The 24,523-nt window shown below is 43.4% G+C and overlaps 1 protein-coding gene across 1 annotated transcript in view; it reads left to right on the top strand.

Annotated features, from left to right (window-relative positions):
- The window catches only part of PLXNB1 (plexin B1), a 175,224-nt gene that overhangs the window by 144,997 nt on the left and 5,704 nt on the right, over positions 1 to 24,523 (top strand). The window contains exons 22-33 of the mRNA XM_058165649.1: positions 1,395 to 1,543; positions 1,677 to 1,777; positions 3,460 to 3,677; positions 5,010 to 5,188; positions 7,506 to 7,572; positions 8,352 to 8,498; positions 10,192 to 10,369; positions 10,700 to 10,803; positions 18,345 to 18,429; positions 18,662 to 18,828; positions 20,178 to 20,338; positions 23,536 to 23,683. Coding sequence (XP_058021632.1) covers positions 1,395 to 1,543; positions 1,677 to 1,777; positions 3,460 to 3,677; positions 5,010 to 5,188; positions 7,506 to 7,572; positions 8,352 to 8,498; positions 10,192 to 10,369; positions 10,700 to 10,803; positions 18,345 to 18,429; positions 18,662 to 18,828; positions 20,178 to 20,338; positions 23,536 to 23,683 — 1,704 coding nt within the window. The remainder of the gene's footprint in view (positions 1 to 1,394; positions 1,544 to 1,676; positions 1,778 to 3,459; positions 3,678 to 5,009; positions 5,189 to 7,505; positions 7,573 to 8,351; positions 8,499 to 10,191; positions 10,370 to 10,699; positions 10,804 to 18,344; positions 18,430 to 18,661; positions 18,829 to 20,177; positions 20,339 to 23,535; positions 23,684 to 24,523) is intronic.

Raw genomic sequence — 24,523 nt, forward strand, 5'->3', positions numbered from 1 at the left:
GGCAGCTCCACTACCCCCCATTCCCACCCTAGCTTATTTTTACCTGTGTGTCTCGCCCTACCCTCTGCACCCTGGGGTGGGCGGGAACTTAATTAGGGATAATTTTGTGGATGGGGCTTAATTTGATTGCATGCGCTCAAAAATATATAGGGTTTTTTTTCAATGTGGGTCATCTTTTTGGAGAAACACGGTAGCTGTCCAGGGCTTCTTGTGGCTCATGGGTTGCAGGTTGCACATACCTGGTCTATCAGATAAAGGATCTCAAATTCTTGTCAATAAAATGAAAGTTCAGAAAATGATGCCAAAAGGAGGAAAAATAGGTCTGGTGGTTAGTTGTGGTGCTTGAGAAATGGTGATGGGATGTAGTGAGGAGGTGGATCCCCAGGAGGGAGGGGTGCATTCCAGAGGAGTAACTCAGCCTAGATATTATGAGAGAAAGAGGGTGAGGACAGTCCCTCCCTAATAGTCCACAGAGTATATTGTAGACACAGACAGTAGAATGCTAAGTCTGGCAAGATTCTGTCTATAGGCATAAAAAGTACTCAGGAACGTTTTACCATATGTGGTGGACATGCCCCAATATAAGGAAATACTGGTGTAAAATCAAGAAATGGCTGGAAGAAATTATGGAACCAAAGATAGAACTGAAACCGGAATTATTTTTACTAGGAATATTAGATCTGAAAATGGATAAAAGTTTTCAATATATAACACTTGACATACTAACTGCTGCTAGGATCGCCTTCGCACAAAATTGGAAACAGACTAATACACCCTCAGATGAAATAGTAATCAGAAAGATACTTGAATGAGCAGAAAAGGACAAAATGACTATAGAGTTAAAAGAAAGAGAAGAATTGAATTATTATAAAGTTTGGAATAGAATGTATAAGTGGCTAGAGAACAGAAGCCAAAGCAAGAAATAGGAGTTTTAAATTAATATTGATTAAATATTAACCAAAGTTACCAATTATTATTAAATTTAAATTACTGATTATAATGTAAATATAATGTAGATATGAGTAACTAGTATTGTTATAATTGTCATTATATCATTATAGCTGTTATAACCGAAAGGAAGGCAATGTAGAAGAGCGAATTATAAAAATAGAACAGATATGCTGATATGGAAGGCTGTAAAGCTACTCTACATTGTTATGTTTGTCTTGGTTTTTCTTGTTTTTTTCTGTTTTTGTTGTTTTTTGTTTTTAAAGGTGAAAAATGTTTAATAAAAACTATTTTTAAAAAAAGAAAAGAAAAGAGCTCAGCTTGGAAGAATTGACACGTGTCATTCTTAGTTTTGATCCTGACAGAAATATTATGTTTGTCCAGGGTGATGCAATACGTACTGTTATCTCCCAGGCTGTTGTATTTACGTGTTTGTCCTCCTGCAGGTTCAAATGGGGAACAAGAACTTCTGGCTCGGGCGTGTGCAATATGACACAGAGAGTCAGCTCACTTTCCCTCTGGAGGCCCAGATTGGCTTGGGAGTGGGGACCTCTTTTGTGGCTTTGATTGTACTCATCATCGTCTTCATCTACAGGTGAGAAAAAGGTGGTCAGTTGTGGTCATAAGTCGAGGACTACATCTATATGATCCAATGAAGGGGTACCTGCATAAGATTTGGGAAGAAAGGGACCAGCATGGTTTCATTTTCTTTCTTTTTTTCATTATAGGCGAAAGAGCAAACAAGCCCTGAGGGATTACAAAAAAGTTCAAATCCAGCTTGAAAATCTGGAAACAAGTGTTCGGGATCGGTGCAAAAAAGAATTTACAGGTACCACTTCTGATTCTATCCTTTCTTACAGTCACAGATCAGAATTTAAACATTAAAAATAAAATCAAATAAAAAACAGAACAGAACAAAACAAAAGTTAATATTACATTACAGTTAGTGGTGAGATTGCCGATGAGTGACCAAACTCTGCCTCATTTTACAGACATGACAATAGAATTTAACTTCATTCAAAGAAATGGCCTCATACTGAACTGATAGTAACAGCTGTATACATAAAATAGATAACAATTTTCCAGGTATTTTACCAGGTAAGGAGTTATGAGTCCCTGAATCCTTATAGAGGGAACAATATAGCAGCATTTGAGCTGTGGTTTCAATGGCCCCTTGTCCATAAAGGCACAGTCTCAGGTCATATGGGACTTGTTTATATCAGCCTTCCAGAACTGCTGTGGAAGAGCATTACAACATGCTAGAGTTAGTGTCCTTTGCAATTTAGAAATAATTATACAATATAGGTATCTTACTGGTTTACGAAGGGGGTCTCAAGAAAACATTCTTAAGTACAGCAGATAGATCCTGTTGGATTTCCTGGCCTTTAATACATTGTTTAAATGGGGACAGTAAGATAACTGACTGTGGCCAGCTCGTCATGGGCATCTTGCCACGGCCAACTCGCCATGGGACAATCTACATGGGCTAACTCAATGTGATAAATGTTATCTGATGCTGTTCCTTCTACTTTATTTCCATTTTTGCCAATGAAGTCAAAGAAACAGTGGCGGATAATACCGTGTTTCTCCAAAATGAAGGCCGGGTCTTATTTTCTTTTGACTCCCGGAAAAAAACGCTAGGCCTTCTTTTTGGAGAGTTCTAATTATTGACTCACCTCGCGGCGGTGGCACCGACAGCCCTGCCCAGCAGGAGCCTGCTGCTGATCGATCCAGAGCTCCGTTATTGGCTGCAGATGCCTTCTGGAAGACATCTGAAGTCGAAACGGAGACCGGGGTGATGCGTGCGAGTGGCTGCAAGCGGCTGCCGAAGAAGCAGCCGCAGAAGAAAGCGAGGCAGGTGTCGTGGTGTGTGAGGCCTGTTAAGTAAGCAGCTCCACCACTCCCATACCCACCCTACCTTATTTTTTACCTGTGTGCCTCACCCCACCCCCAGCACTCTGGGGTGAGTAGGGTCTTAATTAGGGCTAATTTTGTGGGTGGGGCTTAATTTGATCGCATGCGCTCAAAAACGCGATAGGGCTTCTTTTCAAAATGGCTCGTTTTTTTGGAGAAACATGGTATTTATTGCGCTGAGTTATTACGCATCAAATTGTCCCTCAGTGAGTTCTCCCATGGTTGAGTTGGCAGTGACAAAATTGTAGCGAGATGGCTGTAGTAAGGTGGCTATGACAAGTTGTCCCATTGTCCCATTTAAATGAACTGAGTGCACCTCATATATCAGGGGTACCCAACCTTGCAACTTTAAGCCTGGTGGACTTCAACTCCCAGAATTCCCCAGCAAGCTTTGCTGGCTGGGGTATTCTGGGAGTTGAAGTCCTCCAGGCTTAAAGTTGCTAAGGTTTGGGACCCCTGTCATAGATGAAGATGGCATGTTCTCTCAGTTCCTGTTATAAGGCAGAAACATTTTTAGTTTTCTACATTTACGACACACACAGACCCATTCTTGTCAGGCCACTTCCACATGTCTTGTGTGATTCCCCCTCTTTCTAGACCTCATGACTGAAATGATGGATCTCACCAGTGACTTGGTTGGCACCGGGATTCCTTTCTTGGACTACAAATCCTATGCAGAACGGATCTTCTTTCCAGGCCACCGGGAGTCACCCCTGCAAAGGGACCTTGATGTGCCTGAATCTCGGAGGCAGACGGTTGAACAAGGCCTGGTACAGCTCTCCAATCTCCTCAACAGCAAGCTCTTTCTCACCAAGGTATGTTTTAAATTAGGGGTGAAATCAACTTACCTTCCTTACCGGCTCGGAAGTCCACACAGTCCCTTCCAACTCAGTTAATCTGTTAAAAAAACTTAGCTTGTTTTTTTATTGCCTTGGTATGTTGTGCGAATCTAGCCTGTCCGTTGAATTTTCAGTATAATTGTGCAAATGCAGAAAATGGGTAACCCAGGGACAAAGTTAAATAGTGTTGTGCAAAGTCAGTGGATGTTCACTACATGAAGCATAAAAGCAATTTCCTAGTCACCAGGATAGAAAAAATATTGGAAAGCCTATTAGCAGTTATTACAAAATCTTTTTAAAAAGAATCTCCTGAGCATATGACTGTTACTCAGTGCAACTTTTTATTTAAAAAGTTTTATAACAAAAGCCTGTTACAGGCAGTCGTGGACTCACAACCAGTTATATTCAAAGTTCCTACTTGGGTGCTACTTAGCCCTTAGTCTTATATACCACTTCGTAGTGCTTTTACAGCCCTCTCTAAGCGGTTTACAGAGTCAGCATATTGCCCCCAACAATCTAATCTGGGTCCTCATTTTACCCACCTCAGAACAATGGAAGGATGAGTCAACCTTGAGCCGGTGAGATTTGAACTGCCGAACTGCAGCTAGCAGTCAGCTAAAGTAGCCTGCAGTACTGCACTCTAACCACTGCGCCACCTTGGCTCTATGGCACCTCAGCACTTATGACCAAGATTCTAAGTTCCAGCAGTTGACCCCATCTACACAGTCACATGACTATACTTGTTTGAGAACTGGAACCTATTTATGGTCATCTGCAACATCCTACGGTCATGTAACCATGTTTTCCACCGTATTTATTTCTGGTTTTTGGAAAACCACTGATTTGCTAAACAACCATGGTTGCTCACTTGATGACATTTTATGTCATAGTTCATAAAATCGGGTTAGAGTCGTGTGATCAACCTGCTTTATGGTTGTAAGCTGAGGACTACCTGTAATAGGTTATCTGTAAAAATGGTAAAAGCAGGATGCAAAAGAACAAAAATGAATAGATTCTTTGAGTGGAGGAGCAGAAAAAGAGATGGGAGGTTGGAGAGAAATTACACCGTGATGTCTTTTTAGAAAATGCAATCTTGCTCAAATTGCACATGTTCTTTCATTTGCATATAATAAGACATGGAATTTTATGCTTTACTTGCTTGAGGGTTTTTTTTTTCCTTGTCTTAACTTTTTATGCACTACCAATTAATTAAAATGCCTATTCTGCCTCCCCTCCTCCCTCCTCCCCCCCCGCCTGAAATAATTGCCTAACTGCAATGCCATCTTAGATCATCTCCCTTTTGTCTAGTTTATTCACACCTTGGAAATCCAGCGCACCTTTTCTCCGAGGGATCGGGCTTATGTCGCATCACTTCTCACAGTTGCCTTGCATGGGAAACTTGAATACTTCACAGATATCCTCAAGACTCTCTTGAATGACCTGGTAGAGCAATACGTGGCCAAGAACCCAAAGCTGATGCTGAGAAGGTGAGGGTCAAGACCAGAAGAAAAGCCCGGGGGAGATAGACAAATTGAGGAAGGGTCCATGCATCGGGGCTACTGCTCATGATAGCTGGGGAATGCTACATAGTTGGGGGACGATACAATGGGGAAGTTTTATTGTCCTTGTTCCTGATATGCAGATATTTTTTTTGTAGGCATTCTAGTACAGGAGTCACCAACCTTTCAGATCTCAGGGACCACTAAATTCATAATTTTAAATCCCGTGGACCACAAATATGATCTGCCTAAAGACCGGCTGGGTGGGTGTGGCTGGGTGGGCGTGGCCAACTAGATGTCACTCACGTTGAGGGTTGCCTCGCCAGCCTTTACTCGCCCCTCCCCTCCCAGCCATTTCTCGCCTGCCCACCCAGGCTCCTTAGGACCCCAACAGGAAGCAGTTGTTGGAGCTAAGCAGCCACCATGAGAAGGAGTTGGCAAAACAGCTGGCTCAGTTCAAATTGGATCTGACCAAGAAGGAGGCTCAGCAGAAGCACCTCACTGAGGACTATGAGCATAGGCTTTCCAAGGAGAGGGAAGACCTACGGGAGTGCAAGGCCAGGTAGCAATGCCTGGAAGCTCAGCGGGCTGAGATGGTCAGTCAGTTCCAAGCCATAATGCAGTCCCACTGGAACAAGGCCCTCCGGCTCCTTGCCACCAGCGGCACTTCCCTCCAGCCTTCGCCCAAAGCCCCACACCAGAAGCAGACCCCAAATCGGAATTTCTCCCCCCACCGACCTGCACAAGAAGACCCTGAAGGGGGAGACTCTCTGCAGCAACAAAAGTGTTCATTGCATGTATCCAGTCCAGGAGGCATAGTTTGAGGACCCCTGATTTAATGCAATATAAAAAATGCAAATAATTTTTCTGCGGACCACCAAAATTTTCTTGCGGACCACCGGTGGTCCATGGACCACCAGTTGGTGACCACTATTCTAGTATAACTTTGTGAAACAGGACATGGGATCCAAGAGGCCTTTGCTCTTCTTTCTCAAATTGAATGACATTCTCTTGATTGCTAGCTCATATGAATAAACCTGGTCTGAATACTTACTGTACCAAAAACCATCAGAACTAAACCAGAACAATAATATTTAGTCCAGTGTTCAGTTTCCAACAGAGACAAGCTAAAAAAGCTTAGTTGTGGCCAAGAAGGCAGGGACTCCACTCCCAGTCAGAGGTGGGTTTCCGCAGGTTCTGACCAGTTCTGGAGAACCAGTAGCAAAAATTTTGGGTAGTTCAGAGAACCAGTAATAAAAATTCTGAGTGGCCCCGCCCCATCTATTCTCTGCCTCTCAAGTCCCAGCTGATCGGGAGGAAATGGAGATTTTGCAGTAACCTTCCCCTGGAGTGTGGAGGGAATGGAGATATTACGGTATCCTTCCCCTGGAGTGGAGTGGGAATGGAGATTTTACAGTATCCTTCCCCTGCCACATCCACCAAGCTATGCCCACAGAACTGGTAGTAAAAAAATTTGAAACCCACCACTGCTCCCAGTATTTGCCAGCTATCACAATGGCCCACCAAGAAACAATAGCATATCACTTTTTGATATGGGAATGGAGTAAAGGTCTTTCCAGTGGGGGACTTCCAGTAGAATCCCTTCCATAAGAAGCTGACAGTGTCCACATCTCACAACAGATTTAGGCAGGTATTCTCTGCACAATTTTCAAGAGTTTTTTGTTTTTTTTAAGAGAACTGAATTTGCCTCCCTTCTCAGTGTTAGGTTGTAGTTTTTAATACCCTTCGTTTTGGATTCTTTTAAACCAATTGGGAGGATTGTTACCATATACAGTGGGGCAGTGGTAAAATCTGAACCGGTTTACTACCGGTTCATTGGATGCACATGCGCACTGCACGTGTGTAGTGCGCACCATGCCCCAAATGCGAGGTGCACGCGCGCACAGTGCACGCCAAAAGGAGGCATGGGGTAAGCAGAACAGCACGCGGAGGGGGGTTATCAGCTGTGGCGGGCAATCTTTTTTTTAAAAAAGCATTTTTTTTACAACCTATTCAGCTGACTTTTAAACGCTTTTAAAAGTAAAAGAAGGCTCTGAAGATCGCACGGTTCAGCTATGATTGTCAGAGCCTCTTTTTTTTTTAACCTTTTAAAAGCATTTTTTAAAAGAAGTAGCAAGCAGGGAAACAGGCAATTCGGTGGGCACGGGCAGGAGGGGCCAGGGATTTTTGTTACCGGTTCTCCAAACCACCTGCCACCATCACTACAGGATCGGCCGAACCGAACCGGGAGCATTTCACCCCTGCAGTGGGGTCAAGGTTGAAACAACTTCATCTTCTCTTTCAGGACAGAAACTGTGGTTGAGAAGCTGCTGACCAACTGGATGTCCATCTGCCTCTACGCATTTGTCAGGGTGAGACATCCATCAATTCCATGCTACGTAGAAGGTCAACGTATATATCATGTACCTCTCAGCCAGGTAGCCGCATAAACCTCTGCTCTAGTGCCAAGGACCCCTTCATTCTCAGCTGTTAGGATCTTGATGGAGGAGGTACAGAAGGCTTAGTGAGACATCCGCGAGTGTCCTCTGGTGCATTAAATATTGCTAAAGCAGATGAATAAGGATCTGAGTTGGCTCTGGATCAGGAACAAGACATTCTAGCCAAGGTTGTTTTTCTTTCTTTTCTTTTTTTGTAACTAGTGACATGATGACATACTGGGAACAGTCAGACCTGTGAAATAGGAATCTATACCGTGCCTGTTTTTGGCACACTAATGCTTAGGTCAGGGGTGTCCAAACTTGGCAACTTCTTAAAGTCTTAAAAGTTGCCAAGTTTGGACCCCCCCGGCTTAGGTTGAACATTTTTAATGCTGCTGCAAGCCGTCCAGCTGCTGACTAAAACAGATCTGCTTATCTTATGAATTGCATGTTGAATGTCCTTCTGAATCTTTCAGGGTTTTGAGACCCAGGTGATGCCTTTCCTGTGATCCATCAACTTATAATATATTTGCATGGTACTAATGTTGCACAACAGGGTGGATTTATTTGCCAGATGAAAGTTAAAATTTGGCACTGAACCTGGCCAAAACAGACTTCAGCCATCCACTGATCTATTTCTTATATACAACTAAAAGGTTGGAAATGCAAGGTGGAGATTCTAAATGATGAGGATTTCTCTATTTTTCCATTAGGACTCTGTCGGGGAGCCCCTCTATATGCTCTTCCGGGGTATCAAGCACCAAGTAGACAAGGGGCCTGTAGACTGGGTGACCGGGAAAGCAAAGTACACCTTGAACGACAACCGACTTCTCCGAGAAGACCTGGAATACCGTACACTGGTAAGGGCTAACGATGCACCTGTCAGGAAGAAGCACAGCTAAAACCAGTCTTGGACCATGCAATCAGCTGCATGCTTCTAGCCATCTTCAGAATCCAGGAGGCTTCATTCCAACCTCCATCCTGTTCCCGATAATCTTCCCATTCTTAGCAAGTTGTCTTTTTCAAGTTTTGTGGACCAAGCCAGCCTTCACCCTGGCTAAGCAAACATAATAAAGGGGTAGGAAATGGTGCAACTATTCTTGCCCGCTCGACTCCAACCTGTTGCTCTCCGCAGGATGTTAGATTTTATTTCCCACATTGGATGTGCAGTGACAGCATTGCACAAATGGCCTGATTGCATAATGATGTCATGTCACAAGTACAGTAAGTATGATGATTGGATATGCTGTGCAAATCCTGAGGGTTGAAGCCATAACACCCCTCGGCTGGAGAAGACTGTATTAAAGCATGCACATCGTTTTTCACTTTTTCCCCCCCGGCTTAAATAATACTTGACTACTTTAATAAGGTGCACATTCGGTGTATAGGGCAAACCCAGATTTTCACCCTCTTTTTGGGGGGGGAAAAGGTGCATTTTATACTCCGAAAAATACGGTATGTTACTAACTTAACAACTGCAGCGATTTACATAACAACTGTGGCAAGAAAGGTCATAAAATGGAGCAAAAGTCATTTAACAGCTGTCTTGCTTAGCAACAGAAATTTGGGGCTCAGTTTTGTTCATAAATGGAGGCCCACCTGTATATTGCTTTGGATCCAGATTGACAAAATTCCGTTCCCCACGAATCCATAACACTTACTAACTTTGAGGCAATCGGTATCTCCCTTTCTGATCTATCTCACAGAATTGCTCTGTTCACGCAGCACTTTTAACTGAGGCTGGGTGAGGTGGGGTGAGGCAAAAACCTGGATCAAGTATCCCATTCCTCAGAGCACTGAATACGCTGACAGACCAGTCTGTCAATATTTAACAGCTTCCTGTCAACTAACTCTTTTCCTTTCTTCTCACTGAGGTGAAATCCTGCAAGGCCCCACCCAAAAGCAGAGCTTCTTTAAGCATCCAGTTTCTGCTGCCAGCTGAGAGAAGAGCCTCCCAAAAGCAGCATCCGTGAGGGAAAGCTTATGAGCCCCTCTCCACCCCCACCCCCCCCAAACTCATCTGCAATGTCATCTATCCTGCTTGCACCACTGTGGATATTTTCTCTTGCGATTTTCATTCTGGCCAAATCATAACCATGACAGGGAGTGGGGAGGGAAGCCTCCCTCCTTTTCACTGGCTCCCTGATGGCTGATCAAATCTTTCCAGTCTTGCATGGCTGGCACATACCAGTTGGGTCACACGGGGGAGGAGGGTTGCATAAGCCATGAGCCAAATCAGTGACTATGAGGATAAAAGAGAAGCCACATGCACCTCCCATTAATTAATGAATCCAATTCTGATCCAAGACTGGCTAGGTGGCTCAGTGGCTAAGACACTGAGCTTGTCAATCAGAAAGGTCGGCAGTTCGGCGGTTCAAATCCCTAGTATAGATCTGTGTGAGCAAGGGGTTGGGCTAGATGACCTCCAAGGTCCCTCCAAACTCTGTTACTGTTATTACCATAGAAGGGGCCACCAGGACTTCTGTGATTGCCAGGAGCTAAGAAGAAGGGGAATACACTGGATCAATTAGCCTTCATTTCTTGTTTTTGCAGACATTAACGGCACTATCGCAAGCTGGGAACACCGGGGGAGGAACGGAGGGCAGCCAGGGAGTGTTGGTGAAGGGACTGGATTGTGACACGATCACCCAAGTGAAAGAGAAGATCCTGGACCAGCTCTACAAAGGGACACCTTACTGCCATCGACCTGACCCGGACTCGCTTGACTTGGGTAAGTCAAAGATGCTGGAAGGGCCATCTTGAGTAAGACACCCCCCCCTCAAAGTGGAAGGCCACCCCAAGATCCCCTAAAGTGGAAGGCCTCTTGTCAGCCTTCCTCGTCAGCTTTGTCCAGATTGCTAGGCAATTGCAAAAAAAGTATTCCCATCCGTTTCCGAGGCAATCCAGATGAACCAAATTAGCTAATAGGATGTGGGGAGGATCCCTTGACTAACTGCAACAGCCAACAGCATGCTGGAAGAACAAATATGGAATTTTGCTTGGGAGTGCTGCTCCCAAACAAGTTGCCTTTTTTGTATTTTCTTCTATGTGATGACAACAGAATGGCGGTCTGGCCTGGCTGGGCATCTTATCCTCTCTGATGAAGACGTGACTTCAATCATCCAGGGCAGCTGGAAGAGGCTCAATACACTGCAACACTATAAGGTGAGGGAAGTTCTCCTATTTTTATGGTTCTCTCTGCAGTGGTTAGCTTAACTCAGGATAAGACCGGGGTGAGATTCTACCGGTTCAGACTGGTTCGGGTGAACAGGTAGCTCCGACAATCAGCTGAGAACGAACCAATTTGTCCCGACAATCAGATGGGCCCACCCGCCTGCCTGCGTTATTTTCCTACCTTTATCTTCTCAACTGATTCGCGCGGCAGAACAGATTGCTGCGCCTCAGCTGTGTTTCTCCTCCAAAGAAATGCAGAAGTGAAGATTTCTTCAAACTGCGCGCAAAGCATGCGATCACCAAACCGGTTGTTAAACCGGGAGGATCCCACCACTGGATAGGACAACCTTTTGGCCTTTTCTCAGTAAGCAAGCATCTTTGTGGGTCCTTCTGGTCCTGGAACCTTCCAAAAGGTTAGCAGTTAAGACACTGGGTTTGTTGACTGGAAATTTGGCAGTTTGAGACCCAAATGCCACATGATGGGATGGGCTCCCATTACTGGCCCACTTAGCAGTTTGAAAGCATGCACATGCAAGAAGATAAATAGGTACCATTTTGGGGTAGAAGGTATTCTGTGTGCCTTGGCATATATAATCATGCCAACCACATGACCACGGAAACATCTTCAGATACTGGCTAGGAAACAGACATGAGCACTGCCTTGTAAAGTCAGACACGACTGGACAAGGGAAACCTTTACCTTTTGTTAGTCCTCCATTTACTGACTGATCAGAGTTACAGCACTGCTGAAAAAAGTGACTGGTCCTCATACTTAACAACCATCACAGTGCCCCCATAGTCATGTGACCAAAATTTGGGCACTTAGCAAGTAATATGTATTTTCAGGAGTTGCAACATTGTGGGGGTCATGTGATTTTTAAATTTTCCCAAAATTGTTTTCTTTATTTCCCGTCTTTATTATTTATATAAATAATTGCCATTTGCAGCTTTCCCAGATAGCTTCCGGCAAATCATTGCAGAAGGCCTGATTCACTGAACAACCACATGATTTACTTTACAGTGATTCACTTAACAACTTTGGAGAAAAAAAGCTTCCAAAATTGGGCGTGATTCAAAACAACCATCTTGCTTAACAACAGACATTCTGGTCCAATTTGCAATCATAAGGCAAGGTTTACCTGTACTTATAATCACCTTACCATTAAACCACATCTCCATTGATCCCAAATATGATTTCCCCTGGCTACAACAAGCTTTTGAGGTGATCGGACTGAGATCTTGTCCCTAACCTGCTATTTGATCATTTTGTTTAAAAGGAAGACGGCTTCTTGTGAAAAAATTGTTCTTGCGTTAAACTGATCCATCCCTCTGAGATATAGCCACTGGGCATCAGCACCTGAGGATATATCTGTCTGATTTCAGCCTGCCCTCATCTTTTCTTTCCTTGTTTTGTTTCTGAATAATGCTAGCCACTTCAAAAAGGAGGAGGGGCAACACTGGAATAGCAATTCTTTTAAGGAGCTCCACATAACCGGAGGAAAACTTGGTATTCTGGATAGCCCAAGGGTAGTCAACCTTTTTATACCTACCACCCACCGGTTCCACAGTAACGCGCCATGTATCGTAGTCTGCGCATGCCTCTCGCGCATCATGGATTGGGTTTGGGAGGGAGCGCCGGCTACCAGCTCTGCTTGTCTGTTACAGCTGGGTGGTGGTGGGGGAGATGCGTGAGCTATTCTGGGACAAGGCTCTTTTGTTTGCGGTCGTACTATAGCGCCATTTAGTTTCATTTACATAACGTGAACTAAACTTATGCACGGGCGATACAAATAATATATTTTCAGAAATTTAAATTGTCACGGGGAATTTTATGAAAACCTAATGAAAATGTTTTTAAATAATGCTATGAAAATTTTTTAAAAAGTCAATTAAATTAAAAAAAAGGAAAGTGCTTCAGTATCAGTATCAGTATCAGTATCCCTACCATCCACCATGAAAGTGGAACGCCCACTAGTGGGCAGTAGGGACCAGGTGGACTACCACTGGGATAGCCCATTCCTTCACCTCAACATGAGGCCTTATGCATCATGTGAATGCTCCAATGCTGGAAATTTTTAAGAAAATGTTGGATAACCATTTGTCTGAAGTGGTGTAGGGTTTCTGCCTGGGCAGTGGGTTGGACTAGAAGACCTTCAAAGTCCCTTCCAACTCTGTTATTATTATTATTAATATTGGGAAAAGAAGATATGACAAGCCCTTCTTGAGTCACAAACACATGAAAGGACAGATGGCACACAAAAAAAAATTACAATGCCCTGTTGCACAGCAGGCAACTGGAAAGTCTGCTAAATGACAGGAAATTGAAAGTCTTAAGGCCACCAGGAAATAAATGCGACTGCAGCATTTATAACACACCTACAGTGTCAGTGTCAGACCTAAAGCTATTATAGCCCAGGAACGCACATCTCCTTCTTCTACCGTGTTTCCCCGAAAATAAGACACACACATCCCGAAAATAAGCCCTAGCCTGTTTTTTTTGGGGAGGGGTGGACCTAATATAAGCCCTACACCAAAAATAAGCCCTGGGGATGGACGTGGCCAGCACAAGAGACGGCGAGCACATGGGGGCCGACGGTATCCGGCTGCAGCCCGCTGGCCCCTTGGCACAGCACAGAGAAGTCCAAGCGCGGAGGCAGAGGCGGGGAAGAGACAGGCAATTCGGGCGTACTGCATGGCTGTCTGGCTCATGGGAGGCTTACGTGGCGGCACCGGCAGAGGCAGAGGCATGATGGGAGGCAGGCAATCCCGATGCCCTGCCCGGGCACCTGCTCCGGGCAAGCCGAGAGACAGTGAGATGGAGTGGGTGGTACGTTACGATGTCCTGCCTCCCCCACTCCCTCCTTGCCTCTGGCTCCACCACACACTTTTCACCCAGAAGGAGACTTGAAGCTTTGTCTGCTTGCAAATGGGGCGCTTTCAAACAGAGGTAATTGCTCAGTTTCAAAGTGCCCTGCTTACAAAGAAACAAAGCTTCCAGTCTCTTGTCTTTTCTCCATCCGGGCAAAATGTGTTTGGAGCATATTGCCTTTGGAGCCTATAGAGCAAATCGCTCTGTTTCCAAGTGGCCCATAGCACCCAAGTCTCTGTCATTTCTCCGCTCAGGCAAAAAGTGCATCTAGGAAGCCCTGTAAGCTGTTGCGGCCATAGGCAAGCATATGGTGGGAAGGAGTGGCCAGCCTGCTACAAAAAGAAGACATCCCCTGAAAATAAGACCTAATGGTTGTTTTGGTCCAAAAAATAATATAAGACCCGGTCTTATTTTTGGGAAAACATGGTATACACATTCAATCACTTTCTGATGAAGGCATCTTCAGTGTAGTGACTGGGACTTGCTTTGATAATTAGCATTGATCAGCATCAGAATAAGATCTCAATATTCAGTCAATGGTTGCCTACAACTCATGCCACAATAGCTGTTTTTGAAAAGCTTTTATTCATAAAAACAAAGCCATTGATTGGGACAACATAACAAATCACAACATAAGGGATGCTCTGATTGATGAACAAGAAGAGCATAATTCTACCCCTGTGAGATCAAAGATAGTGAATACTGGTAGTTGGTAACTTACAATCAGTTGCTTAGCAACCGGTTGAAATTGCAACGGACCTCTACGGAGGGACTTACAAGTGAGTTCCGAAGTTCCAATCACTGTTTCTCCTCCCTCCCCTCCCCCCCAGTCACATGACTGCATTTCAATTCCCTGGCAAAGGCCATTGATAGCATCACATGATCGCACTTTGGTGAAAACCGGCATTTACGACCAAACTGGCCCATAATGCGAACTACGAGTTTGCTTACTGACCATAGCTTTCGCTTAACGATTGCTGCAAAACAGATCATAAAATCAGTTTGTTCGTGTGGGTGACTCACTTTATGACCGTCATGGCTTACAACAGTTAACGGGCGGACTCCGTTATGGTCGTAAGTCAAGGACTATCTGGCTGGTAATTGGCAGCCTCCCCACCTTCCCGTCCATGGTAAAATCTTCCAACCTGTCTGTGTGCATCAAGAAAGGTTGCTGGCTGGACTGAAAAGAAGTAATTAAGTCCCTAGGCAGCCTATTAAGATATAATCAGGGAACAACAGTTTTGGCTTCCTAAGCACCACCATCTTTCAAAATAGATTCTCCTTACATTCTGTTAAGTTCTGCATGGCTGGCAAGCTCAAGAAAACAAGGAGCACTTGGATTTTTTGGAAAAATAGCAGAATCTCGAAAACCTGCCTGCTCAATTTATAGCAAAATTAAGGTGGAGTTACTCATGAATCTCCTTCTCCTCCCTCTTCCCTACCCTGGATTTAAAAGTCTGTTGTGTAATTGTCCCGTTTCCTCCCTCTGTATTCCCAAAGCTAGTTAGGCATTTCATCACACCTTCAGACCACAACTCATCCCAATCCATCTGCTGCATCTGGAAAGTTCTTAACCGACTCCTTTATTACTCCCATAAGGGTTTTTAAAGATCGGCCTTTATAGTTCCAAAAGTACTTTTCAAAAGGCAGATGGACTTCCAAGGGGGGAAAAAAACCCACAAGAAAGTCCAGTTGCATTGTTAGAACAACCACGATCTGGATGATTGAGAATCTCCATAGACAATCAACCTTTACGGCTAGTCCTCCAGGACAGAGTAAATAAGAAAAATAAGTTGCCTATCGCTGGAACAACATCTGTCCCTGTTATGCAGTCTTCGAGTTATGACCACAATTGATCCTAAAACTTCCATTGCAAAGAAAGATTAAGTGAATTTTGCCCCATTTAATGACCTTTCTTGACACAGTTAACATGTTAGTAACAATGGTTGTTAAACAGATCTGGATTCCCATTGACTTTGTTTGTCATAAGGTTACAAAAGATGATCGCGCAACCCTGGGATGTTGCAACCGTCATAAATACATGCCAGTTGCCGTGTCTGAATTTTGATCATGTGACCCTGGGGATATTGCAGTGGTTATAATTGTGAAAAATTGTCATGAGTCACTTTTTTCAGTTCCATTGTAACTTTGGTTGTAAGTTGAGGACTACCTGTAATTTCAGGCAACCCTCTGCCAACTACAGATCGTCCTCAATTTATGACCGGTCACTTAGATCATTTGAAGTTACAATAAACCAAAAAAGGGATTTACCTTTTGCCGCGAACTTAAAACCTATTTATTCCATATGGCTGGACTAGCTTGATTTTTACCTTTAAATTTTAATAGAATTTGATGGGTTTTTAAATTTTGTAATTTTATGGGGGGTGTATGTTATTTTAATATTTGGGCAAATTTAAATCAGTTTTTTAAGGGTTGTGGTCTGAAGGTGTGATGAAATGCCTAACTAGCTTTGGGAATACAGAGGGAGGAAACGGGACAATTACACAACAGACTTTTGGATGCCCAGCAACTGAGCCACATGTTTACAGCATCCCATGGTCACATGACTGATTTATGACATTTTTGCTGGAAACTAGCGCTTACTCGTTTTTTTGTATGCTGCTATCACTGTATCTCAAACTATTGGAAGATGACTATTCTCCAGGCTGGAGGAAGACTATAGAGTTCAAGGTAGCAGCTTCTGGACTCACAAGCTAGATTCTTGTTTTTCCTGGGGTAGGCGGCTCGGTGACCTAGTGGTTAAAACACTGGGCTTGTCAACCAAAAGGTTTGAGACCCAAGCACTGCATGACAGGGTGAGCTTCCGTTCTTGTACTAGCTCCTGGCAACCTAGCTGTTCGAAAGCATGTACATGCAAGTAGATAAATAGGTACCACTTTGGTGGGAAGGTAACAGCATTCCATGCAGCTTTGGCATTATAGCCACGCCAGCCACATGATCATGGAAGCATCTTCAGATAACACTGGCTCCCTTGGCTAGGAAACAGAGATAAACACCACAGGAGTGGGATTGAAAATTTTTAGCAACCAGTTCTCTGCCCGGTTGCTGGGTTGGTGTGACCATGGGGGCATGGCCTACTGAGCCTCCTGCACCATGGCAGGGGGAGGGCGTTTTTGCCCTCCCCAGGCTCCGGAGGCTTTTCTTGTGCCTCCGGGAGGGCAAAAATGGCCTCTCCTAGGCTCCAGAGGCCTTCCATAGGCCGGAAACGAACCCAGTAGGCCCATTTTTCATCCTCCCCAGGTTCCGTAGGTTTTCCTGGAGCCTCTGGGAGGGCGAAAACAGCCTTCCTCGGGCTCCTGAGGCTCTCCGGAGGCCGGAAATAAGGCTGTTTCTGGACTCTGGTGCTTTTGTTGAGCCTCCAGGAAGGCAAAAATGGCCTCCCCTGGGCTCCCAAGGCCCTCCAGAGGCCGGAAATGGGCCCATTTCTGGACTTCCGGTACTTCCGGGAGGCCTGTTTTTCACGCTTCCAGAGCCTCCGTGTGGGCCCTGCACTTACCTCGCATCCAAAACGGGCTGCATGGAGACCCCTGGGAGGGGCGGGGTGGGGTGGGTGGGGTCAGCCAGTCCTTGCAACTACCGGTTCGGCGAACCAGATGTAAAATTAACATCCAGTTTGCCCGAACCGGGCCGAACTGCCTGAATCCCACCACTGAAACACCACTCCTTGCAATTGGACACGACTGGATAGCAGAATCTTTTACCATCTTTTTTTTTTTTTAATGAAAAGGCCAGACACACATTCATTCAAAGGACAGGTGGTATGGAGTACCAACTGCATGTCACTAGGATGCTATATAACAGCAGAACTTGGATTTCAAGCTGACCTTGGATGCTAGCAATATAGTTTATATCTTTCACCTTCTGCAGGCTGAGGAAAAACCTTTTCTGAGCATGGTGTGCTGTGTTACCATCAGCATCTCTCTCAGATACTCTAAAATCCTCTTATCCAAATTAGTTTGCTCTTGTGGTTCAGATGAAATTAATCAGTCGTACCCTATTTTGCTACACTGAAATTTATAAAGGGAAATTGAATTCTTTTTTTCCTACCTCTTCTGTGTCAGTATTCAGGAAAGCTTAGGCCATCGTTGAATAGAGCTTTAACTTTATGATTCTTGTATTATTATTACTGACACCATGGCTAAATTCTGTGCTGCTGTGGTAAAAACATGCCGCCAAATATTATATACTGATTCTTAGGTTTTTATGTTTTTTTAACCTATTGATTGCAATAAAGTATGTGCATGTGAAAAGCCACTCTGAGTACTGCTTCGATACTGGAAAAGCAGAATATATACATAAATAAATAACTACCTGCCATTATCAACAAATGCAGGATCAAATAAAAGGCTAGTTTTAAAAATATATTCTTCATAAGGGAATCCTGACCCGAAGTATTTTGGAGGTAAAGCCTGTCCAAGCATTTTAAATTATGGGCACTGCTGAACTGGGTAGATTCTACTCTAATTATATTAAAAGCCATATTGTATCCTATATGTTATATCACATTAGCACACAAGGAGATAAGATGGTATTATGTGTCTAATCTCAAATGCCAACTTCCAGATATTTTTTGCTGATGAACAATGCAACAAGATGTTGACTCCAGAATGCTCTTTAACCCAATTTTTTTGCCCATGCTCAGGTGCCTGATGGAGCCACTGTTGCCCTAGTCCCTCGTATGACCAAGCACCTTCCCAGGGAGAATCAGGATTACATCCCTGGAGAGAGTAAGTGACCGCTCCAACTCTTATTTGGTTATTAGGGGAAAAGCAGCTTGGGTGGACTGAATGGACAAAGGAACAAAAATGGACTGAAAGTTAATTACCAAACCAGTTCGGAGTAGCAAGTTAATTTAAGAAGATGGGGGTTGGGAAAGGTTCAATTGAGAAATTGAGCAACTGCCAACTGATGATCTACTGCCAATCATCCAGAGAGGTCTTACGTTGGCTTGTGTTTCAGAAACTCCAATGCTGGAGGATGCAGATGAGGGTGGCGTGAAGCTTTGGCACCTGGTGAAATCAACCGAGGAACCTGAGCTGCCTAAACATCGGCGAGGGAGCCTGCGGGAACGGGAGAGAGCCAAAGCGATTCCAGAGATCTATCTAACGCGCCTCCTTTCCATGAAGGTAAGAAGGGATCCAGTCTTTAGTTTTGCTCTATTTATTCCCAACAGTTCTTTCAGGCATTATGTCCCTGGATGCAATCTTTGGAGGAAGCCCTATTGAAAGAATAATATTTTCTCCTGAACAAACATGCACAAATGCAGGTCTAATTTCCTTGACTCGATCTCATCCACACTGCTGTTTACTAGGAATTCATTCATTCATTCATTTTGTCAAGCATATATAAGATTACAGATAAAAGTATAAACATGATTGTGAATAAATGAAATGTATAAACATGATTATGAATACGGGGGATGGTTACGAATAAAAGAGGACATTAGGACAGGGACGGTAGGCATGTTGGTGCGCTTATGCACGTCCCTTACAGACCTCTTAGGAATGGGATGAAGTCAACAGTAGACAGTCTAAGGTTAAAGTTTTGGGGGTTTGGGGAAGAAACCACAGAGTCAGGTAGTGCATTCCAGGCGTTGACCACTCTGTTGCTGAAGTCATATTTTCTGCAATTGAGTTTGGAGTGGTTTACCTTGAGTTTGTATCTATTATTTGCTCATATATTGTTGTGTTGAAGCTGAAGTAGTCATTGACAGAGAAGACATTGTAGCAGATAATTTTACGTACTATACTTAGGTAATTTATGTACTACACTTAGGTGTAGTATTCAATTGGAAAGACAGATAAAAGGACAGATAAAAGGAGACATTTCAACACATCAGGCATATGGGATTCTTTGACACAAGGTGTAATAATAATGTTAGGATTGCTGAGAAGTTGCCTAACACAATATATTCTAATGGGGCTCCATAGGAAAAGGTATTTAAGGTAGATGCACCTTTTTGCTTTCCAACTCTGTGATAGAAAGATTTCTTCATTAGTGGAGATTAAGACAAACAGCAACAGTTAATTTGGCTTAAGAGATCTTGTAAAAAAAATGCATGTAAGAAATGACCAGCTTTTTTTCCCCTTCTCTTCCCTTGATCTATTCCAGGAGTCTCCAAACTTGGCAGATGTGTGGATGTCAACGCCCAGAATTCCCTAGCCAGCATGGCTGGCTGAGGAATTTTGGGCGTTGAAATCCACAAGTCTTAAAGTTTTCACATTTGAAGACCCCTGATCTATCAGGATTCTCTAGCTCACAGAATTTGTGATTATCTTAGCCGGTTTTCCTTAGATCAGATCTACATGGTGGGATCACCTTTCCCACTTTGACACATAATGGGAGAATCCACAAGATCCATTGGCTATAAATTTATCCTAAACTTTCCTTCAAGGTTTTCATTGCTCTTGTATTTGTTGGCCCGCAAGAGAACTCTGCCACAACTTGGTCCGATTTGTCCTATATTTGCTTGTAGGGCACGCTACAGAAATTTGTGGATGATTTATTCCAAGTGATCCTCAGTACCAATCGTCCCATCCCTCTGGCTGTGAAATATTTTTTTGACCTGCTAGATGAGCAAGCACTGAATCATGGGATCACAGATCCAGAAACCATCCATATCTGGAAAACAAATAGGTAGGCAACCAAATCTTCTGGAAGCCGCTTCTCAGAAACTCAATTGTCTTGATTGTGCTATTTATTAGCTTGCTCTTCATTTCCCCAAAGAAAATATTAACCTCACAAAACTCTGCTGATGCCCAGCCCAATATTTTTATTTATTTATTTATTTTATTTATTTTGTCACAACAGTATATATAAGCATAAGCATGAAAATAACTATATAATATATAAGCATAAGTATGTAATAATTATATTAATTGGATATAATGAAAGGAAATAATAGGACAGGAACGATAGGCACGTTTGTGCTCTTATGCATGCCCCTTATAGACCTCTTAGGAATGGGGTGAGGTCAATAGTAGACAGGTTTTGGTTAAAGCTTTGAGGATTTTGAGTAGAGATCACAGAGTCAGGTAGTGTGTTCCAAGTATTAATGACTCTGTTACAGAAGTCATATTTTCTGCAATCAAGATTGAAGTGGTTAACATTAAGTTTAAATCTATTGTTTGCTCTTATATTGTTGTGATTGAAGCTGAAGTAGTCTTTAACAGGAAGGACATTGCAATAGATGATTCTATGAGTTAAACACAGGTCCTGTCGGAGGCGGCGGAGTTCTCTCTCTATCATCTCTCTGATATTAATAATCCTATTTTACCCTTAGGGTATATTACCCTCAGAAAATTACGGACCAGCCTAGTTGTGAGAGTGAATATGGCACCAGTGGGAGGGACTTTATCTGTAAGACAAAATAATTAGAAATTTTGTAGGCACTGCAGCTGGAGGAAACGAGGGTAAACCAGGCTGTCTCCTGTTTTATAGGCTTAGTTAAGTAGCCTATAAATTGCACTACAGAAATACTTCACATCATGATACTGGCATGTTTTGCACGTACAGCAGGGGTGAAATGCTCCCGGTTCGCACCGGCTCTCCCGATTAGGCAGCAATGGCAGCTGCTGGTTCGGAGGATTGGTAGCAAAAATCCCCCCTGCCTCTGCTGAGCCGCACCATCAGCAGAGGTTTTTTTTTTACTTTTAAAAGTTTTTCTTCAGCCGAAACATGCCTTTAAAAGCAAAAAAAAAAACCCTCTGATGATCGCGGGGCTGAGCAGAGATCATCAGAACACTTTAAAAGTTTTTTTTTTAAAAAACCTCTTCAGCCGAAGGGGGAAAAAAGGAAAAGTGGGAGGGCTTTAAAAGGCTCCTCTGGCCATCCCAGCTGAGTTCCTCATCACCAGAACCTTAAAAAAAACATGTTTTCTACATGTTAAAACAATTATTTTAAGAGGTTCTGGGCTGCTATGAGGGAACTTCAGCTGAGATCGTCAGAGGAGCTGACTTTAAAACTTTTTTTCCTCTGGCGATCCCAGAGGAGTTTCCTGATCCTAGCAGGCTTTTAAAATCACTTTTTAACAGCCCCCACTTACAAGAGCCCCCACCCATACCCACCCAATGCCCCCTCCTCACTTACCTATAATTACTGCTCCTTTCAGGCTGGCAACGCAATGCTTACTTCAGCTACTGATTACAGCCTGCTTTGACTTCCTGCTTTGCTGAATGAGGAACTCTGGGATTTGAAGTCCACAAACCTAAAGCTACTAAAGTTGGAGACCCCCTGATCTAAAAAAATAAATAAAAATAATAAAATAAAATATTTGTGCAGCTTTCTGAAATTTGGTGTGTTTCTGTAGTGTTTCACTCTAACGACACAAACACACAAAATCTCACAAAGCTGTATGTGGCATTTTGTGTGTGTGTGAGTCAGTTGTGGTGTGTGTGTGTAAAGTGTGAAAATGTGAGGTTCCTGCTTGTTGCAGGGGCCATTCTGGGTGAAGTGCAGCTGCTTTTACACTGTGTGTGAGTCAGTTGTGTTGTGTGTGTGTGTAAAGTGTGAAAGTTGGTTTTTGGTACCTCTTATAGTTTTGTATACTTTGTTTATTATTTTTATTATTTATTGTTATTGACCACGCCCACCCAGTCATCTGACCACCAAGCCACACCCACCAATTAAGCCACGCCCACAGAACCGGTAGGGAAAATTTTTAGATTTCACCCCTGACGTACAGTAATAGTGTAACTGATGCTTAATTCACTGGTTGACATATGTGCCCAGGGCATTTCATTTGTAGACGGCTCCAAACAGCCATGACAACATCGATATGGTGACCTGGGCCTCATGACATCATTGCACAAGTGGCATGATTGCATCATGATGTCATGACGCTACACAAGTTACAGTAAATATGAGCATTGTAAAATGGGTCAGCCGCATGACGGACCAGATTTTATGTTTTTTGCAACAGTTGTTAAGCAAACTATGCAGCTGTAAAAAGGCCTCTGTGGTTGTTAAGCGAACACAGCAGTTGTTAAGCAAACCCATAGTTCACTATTGGGCACCCAAAGGTGTTTTTTTGTTTTTTGTTTTTTTCAAGAGGCAACCGGACCTTCTGGTTTTACTTTGAAGACGTTTCGCTTCTCATCCAAGAAGCTTCTTCAGCTCTGACTGGATGGTGGGGAATGGAAGGATTCCAGAATCCAGTCAGAGCTGAAGGAGCTTCTTGGATGAGAAGCGAAACGTCTTCAAAGTAAAACCAGAAGGTCCAGTTGCCTCTTGAAAAAGCACCTTTGGGACAACCATAACCTGGATGATTGAGAATATCCATAGAGATTCATTATTGAATCTCTATGGAGATTCACTATTTCAGGATTGCTTATTTGTACCCTATGACTATCATTAAGTGTTGTACCTTATGATTCTTGATGAATGTATCTTTTCTTTTATGTACACTCAGAGCATATGACAAATTCCTTGTGTGTCCAATTACACTTGGCCAATAAAAAATTCTATTCTATTCTATTGGGCACTTTTCCTCCCAAAAAATGGAAGTAAATGCTGGTTTTCAACAAACCTGTCATAAAACCTGGTCATGTGGCCACAGGATACTGCGGCCTGGTTGCCAAGTGCCTGAAGTTTGGTCATGTGACCGCAGGCGGGGCCCGACCATCAGAACTATAAATCCGTGTCATAAATACCCTCCCATTTAGGTCTGTTGCGACTTCAAACAGTTACTAAGCAGCCAGTTGTAAGTCGAGAATGACATTTACATAACTGATTTCATTTGTGTCGTGATGTTGTCGTGAATGTGTCATTTGTCAGTTTCTGCGTGTTAGCAATCCTGATGAGTGCTTTCAACTGAGTCTTTTTTCTTCCTGCAGTCTGCCTTTAAGGTTCTGGATCAACATCATCAAGAACCCCCAGTTTGTGTTTGATGTGCAAACGTCAGATAATGTGGACGCTGTGCTCTTGGTCATTGCTCAGACCTTCATGGACTCCTGCACCCTTGCTGACCACAAACTGGGTCGGGTAAGCCTGGAAAAATGCGGCTGAGAATGAACGTGAAGAGAATCTGGAAACCATATCCCCCAAATGGTTATTTTCTGGTGCAAGACGTGTGTGACAGGGTTTCCAGGTGTTTGGATTTAGGCTGCATTAACAGAGGGATAGAATCAAGATCACATGAAGTGTTAATATCAATTCATAATGCCTTGGTAAGGCCACACTTGGATTACTGCAATCAGTTTGGGTCGCCACAGTGTGAAAAAAATGTTGAGACTCTAGAAAGAGTGCAGAGAAGAGCAACGAAGAGGATTAGGGGACTGGAGACTAAAACATATAAAGAACGGTTGCTGGAATTGGGTATGTCTAGTTTAATGAAAAGAAGAACTAGTGGGGACATGATAGCTGTGTTCCAATATCTCAGAGGTTGCCACAAAGAAGAGTGAGTCAAACTATTCTCCAAAGTACCTGAGGACAGGATAAGAAGCCATGGGTAGAAACTAATCAAGGAGAGATGCAACCTAGCACTAAGAAGGAATTTCCTGATAGTTAGAACAATTAATCAGTTGAACAACTTGCCTCCAGAAGTTGTGAATGCTGCAACACTGGAGGTTTTTAAGAAGAGATTGGACAACCATTTGTTTGAAATAGTGTAGGGCTTTTTGCCTGAGCAGAGGGTTGGACTAGAAGTCCTCCAAGATCCCTTCCAACTCTGTTATTCTACTCTACTCTATTCTACTCTACTCTACTCTATCCACTCCACTCCACTCCACTCCACTCCACTCTACTCTATTGTTTTTCTCTCAGCTGGCTGGTTCCATGATTTGATCTTTATTCTGGTAAGATCTCAAAGGAGCTATAGTTAAT

The sequence above is a fragment of the Ahaetulla prasina genome, chromosome 2 (assembly GCF_028640845.1).
Source record: "Ahaetulla prasina isolate Xishuangbanna chromosome 2, ASM2864084v1, whole genome shotgun sequence".
Classification (NCBI taxonomy): Eukaryota; Metazoa; Chordata; class Lepidosauria; order Squamata; family Colubridae; genus Ahaetulla; species Ahaetulla prasina.